The sequence below is a fragment of the Chenopodium quinoa genome, unplaced genomic scaffold, assembly GCF_001683475.1.
Source record: "Chenopodium quinoa cultivar QQ74 unplaced genomic scaffold, ASM168347v1, whole genome shotgun sequence".
NCBI lineage: Eukaryota > Viridiplantae > Streptophyta > Magnoliopsida > Caryophyllales > Amaranthaceae > Chenopodium > Chenopodium quinoa.
The window spans coordinates 8,022,564-8,034,682 of record NW_018742205.1 but is presented as its reverse complement, the minus strand read 5'-3'; the positions used below and the strand labels follow the sequence as shown (position 1 = coordinate 8,034,682).

General features: G+C 38.0%; 2 protein-coding genes across 3 annotated transcripts; both read right to left on the bottom strand.

The window, feature by feature from the left end:
- Window positions 1–775: 775 nt before the first annotated feature.
- On the bottom strand, window positions 776–2,374 carry LOC110732963. The gene is made up of 4 exons (XM_021912955.1): window positions 1,970–2,374; window positions 1,643–1,888; window positions 1,090–1,206; window positions 776–988 (listed from the first exon to the last, which is right to left on the bottom strand). The coding sequence occupies exons 1-4, from the start codon at window positions 2,372–2,374 to the stop codon at window positions 776–778; spliced, it is 981 nt and encodes a 326-aa protein (XP_021768647.1).
- A 2,841-nt stretch (window positions 2,375–5,215) lies between these two features.
- On the bottom strand, window positions 5,216–11,147 carry LOC110732004 (probable serine/threonine-protein kinase PBL8). Of its 2 annotated transcripts, none has more exons than XM_021911930.1 (6): window positions 10,637–11,147; window positions 10,188–10,507; window positions 9,921–10,056; window positions 9,191–9,327; window positions 7,600–7,723; window positions 5,216–5,877 (listed from the first exon to the last, which is right to left on the bottom strand). In XM_021911930.1, exons 1-6 carry the CDS (start codon window positions 10,686–10,688, stop codon window positions 5,363–5,365), a joined length of 1,284 nt encoding a protein of 427 aa, XP_021767622.1. In that variant the 5' UTR covers window positions 10,689–11,147; the 3' UTR covers window positions 5,216–5,362. The 2 variants fall into 2 exon arrangements, with proteins under 2 accessions (XP_021767622.1, XP_021767616.1); XM_021911924.1 differs by having other exon boundaries at window positions 10,188–10,543; window positions 10,637–11,146.
- Window positions 11,148–12,119: the final 972 nt, after the last annotated feature.

Sequence of the window (12,119 nt, the reverse complement as noted above, 5' to 3'; positions counted from 1 at the left end):
AGTCAATGGTGTCAAAGTAGGGTGCAAAGGTTTAGAGGGGTTGTGAGTGATACCTGAGTGGCGTTGGCAGCTGTCACACTTACTTACATACCTGTGTGCATCATTACGCATCGTTGGCCAGTAGTAGCCGTAGGTTAATATCCTGTTAGCTAGAGTTCTCCCACCTAAATGAGCTCCACATTCTCCATCGTGAAAGTCCTTGAGTATCTGCTCGTATCTATATCTTCTTCAATGCAGCGTTGTAAGACATTTTTGGTTGATTTATTTAACAGAACACCTTGGATGATCATGTATTTGGATGTTTTGAATCTGAATGCTCTTGCTTCAGCTTTGTTTTCAGGTAGGGTGTCATGCTCTAGGTAATTAAAGAAGGTTGGATCCAGCTGTTTGATTTGCTACAGGTTTAACAATATTAGGTTCGGTAGGTTCACCTTTGACAGGTTTGGATGGAGCAGGACCGGTCTCTAGGTATTTGTTTAATGGAAAAGGTAGTGAACTTGGCTGCTAAAGATTTGGCGAAGTCTAAGTATAAGATCATCTTGGAATCTTTAGCTGCAAATTCACTGTTCATTTGACTTGCTACCAGAAGAGAATCACAGAACACCTGTAATTCAGAAGCTCCAAGATTTCTTGCTAGGTTCATTCCTGCAATCAAAGCCTCATATTCTGCTTCATTATTAGTAGCTTTAAAATTACAAAAGATAAATTGTACCATTACGTCCCCCTGTGGCGACTTTAGCACTACACCTAGACCTGCACCTCGGAAATTGGATGATCAATCGTCGTACAAGGTCCAGGTTCCTGGGTCTGCGATTTGAGTGATCTGCTTTACTTCTTGAGCTGCTTGCTGCTCTAGGTTAGGGCTGAAGTCAGCCACAAAGTCAGCCAGAGCTTGCGACTTTATAGCTATTCTTGGCTCATACTTGATGTTGAATCCACTTAATTCAATTGCCCAGGCCATTTGCTCATTCAACCTGTCATTTCTGGTCTGCGTAGCACAGCCTTGATAGGGTAGTTAGTTTTCACCACTATTGGGTGAGTTTCAAAATAATGACGCAGTTTCTTGCAAGCTACTATTAGTGCTAATACCAGCTTTTCAAGTGATGAATATCTGGTTTCAGCACTGAGGAGAGTTTTGCTTTCACAGTAGACAGGTAACTGCTGACTTTCAGCTTCCTTGCCAAGACAACACTCACAGCTTGTGTGCTAACATCAAAGTAAAGCTGTAAAGACTCTCCTTCAGCAGGTTTGGATAACAAAGGAAGCGATATTAAATAGAGCTTTAGGTCCCGTAGGGCCTTCTCGTGGTCATCAGTTCAATCAAAACCTTTATTTTTCTTTAAAACGTAGTAAAATAAATGACATTTATCAGACGACCTCGAGATGAATCTATTTAAAGAGGCTACTCTACCTATCAATTTTTGAACTTCTTTAAGATTTCTAGGTGATTGAAGATTAATAATGGCGTGTACCTGATCTGGGCTAGCCTCGATTCTTCTTTGAGTTACTTGACGACGACCACATTAGCTAGCCAATATGGATACTTGACTTCTCTTATCTTTCCGGTATCTAGCAGCTTCTGCACCTCTTCATTTATAATCTGGTTACATTCTGGTGCGAATTTCCTTCTCTTCTACTTCACTGGCTTCATGCTGGGATCTACATTGAGCTTGTGAGAATTGACTTCTGGACTGATTCCTTTCATATCTTGATGAGACCAAGCAAAACAATTTGAATTCTCCCTCAAGCACTTAAAGATGGCTTCCTTTTGATCAGCAGGTAATGCTGCTCCGATCTTGACTATCTGATCTCGCTTGGATTCATCCAACACCACTTCATCTAATTGCAACTCATCTGGGCGTCCCGGTGTTGGATTATGCTGTAATTGCTAGATTGAGGGTCCATGGGGTTTCATGGCGATTTAGTAGCATTCTCTGGCTTGTTTTCTATCTCCTTCGACTATTGCTACCCCCCACGGACTTGGAAATTTCAGCAGCTGATGATAGGTTGATGGGAAAGCCTTCATTTTATGGATCCACGGGGTTCCCAGTATCACATTATAAGCAGTCTTGAAATCTATCACATAGAATTTGTACATCATATTGACGCCCTTCAGCAAGGTTGGCAACTGGATTTCTCCTAAGGCATTCATGGCTTCACCATTGAACCTGACGAGGACCGTAGACCTCTTGATGATATCTGACTCTCTGAACCTGACTTGATTTAAGGCATCTCTGAATATTATATTAGTCGAGCTTCCATTATCTACCAGCACCCTTTTCATTTTGCAATGACCAACATGGAGGGAGATAATAACCAGGCAATCATGATGTTCTGGCTCATTGAATCTGCTTTCATCAAATATTATCTTCATTTCGTCTAACGCTTTCTCTTCTCTGCTGGGTTAGGTTTGAGGGATGCTGGAACCTGACGTGTCGACCCTTGCTATCTTTTTTGCATTGGAATAGGCCATTTCGCTTATGCTAGATCCTCCTGATATAGCGCTGATTACGACGCTGGGTGGAGGTGAAGCTGGCGGACCTAGTAGGGCTTCTCTTTTGACTTCAGATCCTTTTCCTTTCTTGCCTAGGAGATCTTTCAGGTAACCCTTTTTAAGCAACTAGGCTACCTCTCTTTATAGACCATTGCATTCGTTGGTTCTATGCCCATGATCTCCATGATACTCACACCACCTAGAATTATCTTATTGGTGGTCCGGCTTATCGCTCTTTCTAGGCCACCTTACAGGTTGCCCAATTTCCTTAGAGCATTGACTACTCCAACTATATCGGTATCAAAACCGTACGAATTGATGTCAGGATGGTCTTCTGGTTCCGGCCTGCTGGAGCCTTCGCCCATTTTTTAATCGGACACACTGCTTACATTGCTACGCCTCGGATTATCACACCAGTTACTTTGCGTGGGTCCAGAATATTGGTTTCCGGAATACCCAACTGGCCTTTTCTCAACCAGGTTTCTTGCTTGCTCGTCCTCTTCTACACGGACCTCAGTCATTGCCCAGATTCTGACTTCCTCAAAAGAGGCACAAGGGTATCTGGTCAGCTCATAATATAACCTGGAACGGTAATTGAGACCCTTGCGGAATGCTTCTATGGCAGTCGAATGATCGCAGTTCTTGATGTTGACCATCTCTCTATTGAACCTGTCCCAATATTGCTTGGTCGTCTCATTCTACTTCTGGACGACTCGATACAGGTCACTGCTCTACTTTTCCAACTCTCCACTGGTAGCGAACTGCTGGTAGAACTTGTTCACCAGACTAGAGAAGTTGTTGATTGATCCAGGCTTCAGGTTGATCAGCCACTGGAGTGCAGGTCCCGATAAAGTAGCGCCGAAGGACTTGCACATGGTGGGTTCAATAAGCTCCACATTTTCTGCTTATACTAGGCCACATGATCTTGAGGGTTAGTGGTTCCATCGTACAACTTAGAGAAGGATGGAATATTTTCGTGGGAATTCTAACTTTAGCAATTTCTTCTACGAAGGGGGATTCAGCAAATCCATCACGAGATTCATAGGCTACATGTTTTGGCGCACCTGGTAGCCGGGTCAAGAGCTTCATCATTTTTCGATTTTAGGCTTCAATAATAGCCACCTTTTTAGCCATGGGGTCAAGGTTTTCACCAGACTCCCTAAAGTTCTTTTTGGGATCGTCTTCTTCCCCTTCAGATTCATCAAATGAAATTAGGGAGAACTGGGGAATATCACTAGTTTTGAATCTTCTTTTCTTGTTGCTCTTGACAGATTCAAGCTCCTTGTTCAGCTTCTCCAAGGATGCCTGATGAGATTGAGATTCACTCTGGAGCTTCAGATTCTGCTCCTAGGCAACTCTTAACTCTTCTCGGGTTTCCCGCAACTGCTCAGCAATTTCGGCCATGGTAGGATCTCGACTGGGACTTTCAGCCATGATGATTGATGGATCAAATGAAATGGGTAGAATGATCTAACTGTGTCCCCACAGACGGCGCCAAATTGCTTAGGTCAAAATCTGACTGCCTGATAAGACCAGGCTCTATATGACAACAGGGATGCAAGTGACAATGCAGGTTCTAGGAATGCAAAATAAAAGCTAAGATATACAAAGAGCGAATAAAAAGGGAAAGGGAATAAGAGACACAAAATGGTAACGCAGAAAACCCCAGGAAGAAGGGTAAAAACTGCGGGTGGCAATGAGTCCACCAATCCACTAGGTTGTCAGGTTGAAATATGTACAATTTAGGTTTACAAATAGATAATAATGATGCTATGGATTGCTAAGGAATACTTAATTGCTATGAATAATAAGGCTGAATATTTATGATCCCCTTATACAATGCTTAGTTTCCTATTTATATCACAAGAATTAACTTGAAAGTAAGGCTTCAACGACTTCATTCCAGATTCCATGGAATCCGGGGCTAATGGGATAAGGTTGTTCCTACTTCCTCGCCATTCTCCTTGAGTGCTTATCTATTGTAGTTTGAATTAGTCTTCATCAACGGCAAGCTAAGGTTTATGGTTCCGATATTCTTGGCACCTTCTCTTGACTTGTTCAATTAAGATATCCTTGGAATATTCCCTGGAAAAGTCCTTATTCGACCTTGCTTAGTATCTGGAACTAGGTTGCTGATCATATGACAACCTGTAACCTAACAACCTGCGAATACGCGGACATGTGATGAAAATTTAGGCATAACACATACTCCGTATAATATTACAAAATAAACTCATTTAAAATTTTGCGCAATCTCATTTCGTTTGAAGTAGAGAATATTAGTTTTTAACTTGAAACTAGTGGAAAATTTCTTAAAATGAAAGGTGGATGAGATATGAACTCGCAACCTTGTTGTCACGCTATGTCTAATACTGTGTATCATATTTGAGAGTCAACTCAATCAAAAACTTAAGCTAAGGAGTATGACAAGTATCTAATTGGAGTGTGAAATGACGTCAATGTTGACTTGTTTTAGTAGTAGTTAATTACTTAATTGATGTCCATCATTGAATTGGAAAATATACTGTAATAATTATTTCCCAAAGTCGAAAAACAGACGTGCCAAACTAATCTTAAAAAATGCCCGATATCCTAATCACCCAAATAGAAAAACAGAATAAACTGAAGCCATAAAAGGAAAGATTAAGACTTACCACGGATGGCAAATAAGAAAGCCAACAGAAAAAAAAAAAAAAAAAAAAAAAAAAAAAGTATAAAATCTAAGAAAAGATGGCCATTTGCACAATAGATAGGAAGGAAAACAAAACCATTTACATCACATTAAGAGGCATTTCCAGTCATGATTAACTTGCTATTAGATGTTGCATGTAAGGTAGGAACTAGGAGCAGTATACAAAGAGATTCTAGTCATCTCACTCGGCAAGGTGCAAGACCACTGGGAGAACAGTTAGGGTTGGGGGAACGACAACTAGCTGCAGCACTAACATTGCTGGGAAATCTTTGCCGTATTGGGTACTCTGGCACTCCCCTCATAGGGAACTGACCAGCACGCTTACTTCTGAAGGCTGAAACCGGTAATGATGAGGATGCAGATGATATTTCACCCACAGCATCACCACTGCATTGCAAAGGTTCCAGAGTCTCAACTACGTCACTCATTAAGGGTCTTGCCTTTGGGTTTTGGCTCAGACAATAGTATGCCAAACTGCAGGCTTTCTGTGCCGCTCGTATTGAGTACTGATTTTCCAATCTCGGGTCAATTATTTGCAGAAGCTTTCGCTTGTCATTGAGCTTTGGTCGTGCCCAATCCACCAAGTTTTGCTCTTTACTTGGTCTGGTCTTGTCAACCGACCTTCTCCCTGTCAATAGCTCCAAGAGTACAACTCCAAAGCTGTAAACATCACTTCTAGCTGTGAGATGACCTGCTCACATAGACTCTGATCAGAACCATTGCTTACATACTCCAATCGTACTAATGAAGAAAGTCAATTCCAATAAAATGTGTTATGAAATGCATTTTTGGGGTACGGGGCTTTATATGATGTGCAAATGATGTAATGAAAACTGAATAGAGTACAACTAGCTAGAAATTGAAATCTGCTAGTAATTAGAAAAGGACAATGAAAAATAAAACTCTCTCTTGCCAGGAGTAGGTAAACCCATTTTCTTTCTATCTCTAGCAATCCAGCAAAAAGACTAGATTTCAGGTCCACAGAACATATACGCAAATCCATAAGGTGAAAAAAACTAGATAGAGTAGAACCAGAGCTAGTTTAGTAGATACACTCATGCACTTGGAAGCACACATGCTTTAACACACCTGCTTCCTAAGTTCAGGCCAATTCCAGGTCGATAATCCCAATCGCATAGTTCAAGTTTATCAGCTATATATTCGGCAGAATTTTTATCCTGGCCAAATAAAGTAACGAGCAAGGAAAAGACAGGCCAAGGGGAAACAACGAAACTTGATAAAACACAGAACATACACCCAAAACTTCCGATGAATTTCCTTTACATGCACTAATGAGTAAGATGTAAGTCATGTGACACATTGTGGTTTCATTCTTTTGATCCCTGAGGGAAAGCAAAGTGAGGGAAATTTTCACATAGCTTGATCCTTTTATTGGAGATGGGAAAAGTTGATCCTAATTGTCCAAGTAAATTAGAACCCTCAGTGTGGAAAAAAAAAAGGGGAAATAGGAGGGTAAAAAATATCTTCCTTGTTCTGCACTCTGCAGGAGGGGAGTAGTGTGGGGGAGAGGAGAACAGGTAGCAATACGAAGGGGAATGGGAGTTAAATGAGTTCTGAGGAAAGATGGGGGGTTATTTTTTAAGTTCACAATTACTATTTATGAGAATTCATATTTTATTTCATTAATGAAAAAAATAAAAAAAAAAACCTAGAGGTAACCTTCGCAAAAAATTTATCTAATGGACGGAAATTATGTTTCAGTGTTTACATGGAGACAGAATGAAAGATTAGGAGGGCGGTTTCAGTTATAAAATTTAGCTATTGATAGTTAATGATCCCATTAGTTTAGTAAAATAAAAATTGCTAAGGATGTTATATACACAAATGACAGGAGGTATTACCATAACATACTAATTATGACACTAATATAATTGCAGTTATAAAATTTAGCTGATACAAATAAATGAATAATGCAAACTCTGCAGTTGTGAATTACTACAGCATAAATCATGAATATAATTATCATTCTCAAATTTCCATTAATATGACAATAACTTGAACCAACAGTAAACTCAAATTCATATAGACAGCAGTACTAATTACTGTCATTAAAACAGATAAAATTTTCTGATTTGAGACGAGATAAGTGCCAAGTGATGAGTGTACAAACTAACATATATACACTTGTATTTCTGCTGGAAATTGCAACACATCAACAACACGTCACAATGACCATTATCAGAAAGTGCAAGAAGACCATAAAAATCATAGAACCATACAGAAATAACAATCAGCCCATGTAAGCTATTTCTAGTTCAAAGAAAATATTGTGATTGGAGACATTAGTAGCAATTGTCCCAACATGTAAGAAGATGATTATACAAGAAGCCTCAGGCAAAAGAAAGAAGGACAGAAGTTTAATTTGATCGAATGTTTGAGCTCTGTTACATACCAGTCATCACATATTCAGGGGCAGCATATCCATAGGTTCCCATCACACGAGTAGATACATGGGTCTCATCACCTTGTGGTCCAGCTTTTGCAAGTCCAAAATCAGAAAGCTTTGCCGTGTAATCCTAGCAAGGGCACCAAGCACAGACAATATATATATATATGAGAATGAGGTATTTATTGACATCAATATCATCCCTAAATCTAGATAGAGATCAGGAACATATTTATGGCATTTATTGACACATCAAACCAATAGTTGTATATATTAGCACATCAATATATATCTCCTTTCCATCCCTATCTCCTTCGAACACGAACTAATAAAAGTCAGCAGACCCTGCCCCAGTCTAATAGGTGTCACACTGTACACAACAGCCTCCTTTTCCCCTTCATCAGGCAGGTCAACAGCATCATCGAGCCCCACTAAAGGGTCTCATGGCTAACCTGCTGATGGCCGCCACCCTCCCCTATTGGCTTTCTCCACACACTCACAACTCTCTCCTCAAAGAGAAGGAAAAGAAACTTAGTGCCATCAATCATTTGCCAGCAGTGCTCAGAGCCACTAACCACCTCAATGGTGGATTGACCCTCCCCCTTATCCTTTCCTTTCCTTCCCTCCCCCATTGTTTTTTCCATCCATCCTGCTTTCATTCAGCACCATGATACACAGGGGCTGCAATCCATAAACCCACTAACGAGGCAAAGTGAAGGCTCCCTACTGCCCCTTTGTTTTTATTAAGTTGGACTTAATATGTCTACACTATGCTAAGGTTGTGTCTTAATTTTTTTGGCCTTGACTGATTCTTCTAGAATTGTTACCGTACTTTCACACTGACATTTAAGAATAGAGATTATCATATGGTATCTAGTTAGCTTCGTCTCAATGTGGTTTTCAAAACATCAAAGTCTCATATTTTCAAATATACTCAATAATTCAAAATATATCTTCAACTTATTAACTACCAAAGTAGTGACTGAAAGACAATTGGCAGCATTCAGTAAAAATTATTCCCTCCAGATCTACAAGCTGTTAAGAAAGCCTAAAAAAAAATTAATAATCTATAATAATTCCATCTAAAATTTAACATTCCTTTAACATAAAATTTTGACTACACCTTCTAGAATCTTAACTTAGCTTTTTTTTTTTTTTTTTTTTTTTTTTAGGCTGTTCTAAATTCATATAACTAACTTAATATACCTAAAGCTATAAGTTTGGATTGTTATAATTCTAACAAAAATAATAAGTTTCTGCTACAATGAAGAGAACAGAACAAAAGTCAACCTTTCTAATTAGGGAAGAAAGAGGGCTTTGGTAAAAACGTAATTCTTGACATCGCCACATGTAAGAAGATAATTAACCATGAGAGGCGGAAGCAAGAATTAAAAAGGGACATGAGTTAGTGAATTCCATAGGGACAAGTTATATAGACAGATTGGATTATTATCAGCTATCATAATTTTGGTTTTAGATAATTTATTTAGATTTGATGATTGTTAAAGTTCTGCATTGGCACATGTGAAAGTCAAATATAGAACAATTGCGAAAAAAATGGAGGCAGTATAAAAATAGAAAAGTTAAGAAAACGTACAGAGTCTAGAAGTATATTAGATGTCTTGAAATCACGATAAATAACAGGCCTTTCAGCATTGTGAAGGAAGGCAAGTCCTTTAGCTGCTCCAAGGGCAATCATCATCCTTGTAGACCACGATAAGGGAGCAACTGCCTCTGTATGCCTCAGGAAAAGCCATAACAACTTAAGCTAAAAATGTCCAGTAACTATGTATACATAAATAAATAATTAAAAGGGACGAAGAGCATGATTAATACAATATTGAGCAATGACAATGCAACAAGTTCAAAGAGATGCAATTGCATGCAATCCTAAATGAGTTTGACAATTGTACTCTCATCATTATCATTTTGACAAATCCCCTTGTAACCTCAATGTGGATATCGGAATGAAGATGGTAACCTAACTTGTAGAGTCGGCCTTCATAATGGGAAATCCTGAAGGTGACCTCAGTGAGGGACATAGGATGGTTTGGTTGACTTTAAACTTATAAGCTCAGGGTAATATTGCTGAAAGTCTAAATGGGTAGTCAATTATAATGTATAATGGGTAATAATGTATGTCACTTGAGTGAGATCAAATCAGTGCAAGTTTGTTATTTGAATGAGATATTGTTCTGTCATCCTCTTAAGTTGTCGGAATAATTTATAAGAATAAAAACTAGAAACTGATATCCTAGCTTGAAGATCAAAAAGAAAGAGACTTGATAACAAAAACATAAGTAATAAAAAAGGAGGAAATTACATACTTCGAAACAAGTGATTTTCAAGGCTTCCTCGAAACATGAATTCGTAGACGAGTAAGCGATGGTCATCCTCGCAGCAATAACCAATCAACTTAACAAGATTAGGATGACGGAGCTGGCCAAGAAAATTGACTTCGGTCTGCGAATTGAGTGAAGATGTGAGCTAACTGTGACCTCATTGGGAAATAACAACTTGAAAAGAAAAAGGGAAAAAAAAAAAAAAAAAAAAAAAAAAAAAAAAAAAAAAAAAAAGTGTAGAAGAAGACATACTAGCCATTCCCGGTGGCCCTGAAGACCTTCTTTGTTGAGAACTTTGACAGCAACAGGGAGAGATTTAAGGCCAACACGGACATTCTCATCAATGTAACCCTTGTAAACAGTTCCGAAGCCGCCTTCTCCCAAGATGTAGTCTGAACGGAAGCTCTTAGTAATGGTCTCCAACTCATAGAGTGTAAAAGCGATAACATCTGTATAAAGTCCGACATTCTTTCTAGAGTCTTCTTCAATGCCCAATAATCGAGGGGTAGATGAAGGATCGCTCAGATCTGACACAGACCTATGCTGCTTCTTGGATCCTGCTGCTACTGCCGCTGCTTGCAATGAGGTTAGCATGTGAAGCTGATCAACTACATACACCCCAAACACTTAGATCTATATGTATATATAGCTAGCTACACACTACAATCAAAATCAAAATCACTAATAATGTCTGTGTGTACCTTGAGCATGAGCCACCACGGCAGATTCTTCTCTAGTGCCGCAATTGCCCATCTTTCTGGGCTTTCGAAACCTATTTCAGCTCAGCTCGACTCGACTCCTACACCGCTGAAGTATATAACCAATCCCGGCCTGGAAGTGGAGTGGCCGTGCAGCAGATGCTCACTGTCCACTCTCCTGCCGTGACAAATTAAAGCTACCTTACCAATTCAATTGCAATTGCTGCTGCTGCTAGTCTACTGTATCTCTCATTCTTCCGGCTAATCCTCTCTTTACCTTTTTCTACTATAAAAATATAAAGTATACACTACTTTTACTCCTCCCAAAGTGCAAGTCCTGGAGTAAATTTTTAACTAGTGTTTTTACATGGATTGCCTACCTCCCTTCCCCTGCTTTTGCATAATCTTTTCCGCCTCCAATGTCCTATCCTCACTATTTGCGAGATTGCAACTTCCACTCTTCTTCCTCTTTCCTTTCTTTCTTGCTTTTTTTTTTCCCCCTCTTATTATTATTAATTTATTATTATTATCATTAGTTGCTCTCTTACATAACACTTTTGGTTCATCACTTCTCTTTTCTTCAAAGATTGTTTCCTTATCGGACATTTTTAAGTATTATACCCTCTCTAATCTTTATTTCATAATAATCGCAACACTTTGATCGGTTTATATGCTAATGTACAACTTTAATCATTAATAATTATAATCTAATCTAATATCAAATCATATCACTTATAAATGAAGGCGGATCTCGCAAACAGGCCCCGAGACAACGACCTTTATGACAAATAGGTATTATTGTGACACATGATGCTAAGTAAGCGAATTTTCAATAGTTTTTTTAAAAATAAAAATGTTGTATAGAATTTCATTATCGATATACTTCTGATATTTCATAAATACAAAATTAATCATAATTTTTTATAAATATCCTATAACTCGGTTTTATTCCATCATAAAATTTGTTTTAAAAAGTTCTTTAAAATGATCCATTTATAATATATTAATAAATTAAAAAATGATAGAAAATCAGTAAAAATAAGATTTAATCAAAAAAATAATTTTAGTTTGGTAAAAATACTTTCAGTTCAGTAAAAATAATTTTAGTTCAATAAAAAAATTTCAAGTTTATTATAACATTGATATCTATTTACAAATAAAATTACAAAAAATACACTATTATATAAGTAAGCGATATTATATATTCAACATTCAAACCTAAAATTTTACCAACAATCTGGGCATCGCTCGGGCACAAAACTAGTAACTAATATATAAAACTAAACTTTTAGTCAGGGCACGAGATAGCGACACTTGACGTTTCAACTTTTGCCAATAAATTTATAATTTGAATATATTTTTGTAGGATAAAAAAATTGGATTTTTCAAGTAGGATAAAAAGTTAAATAGATTTTAAATAGATTTTGTAGGATAAAAAAAAATAAAAATAAAAAAAATTAGTTTAGAGTTTTATTTTCAATAAAAT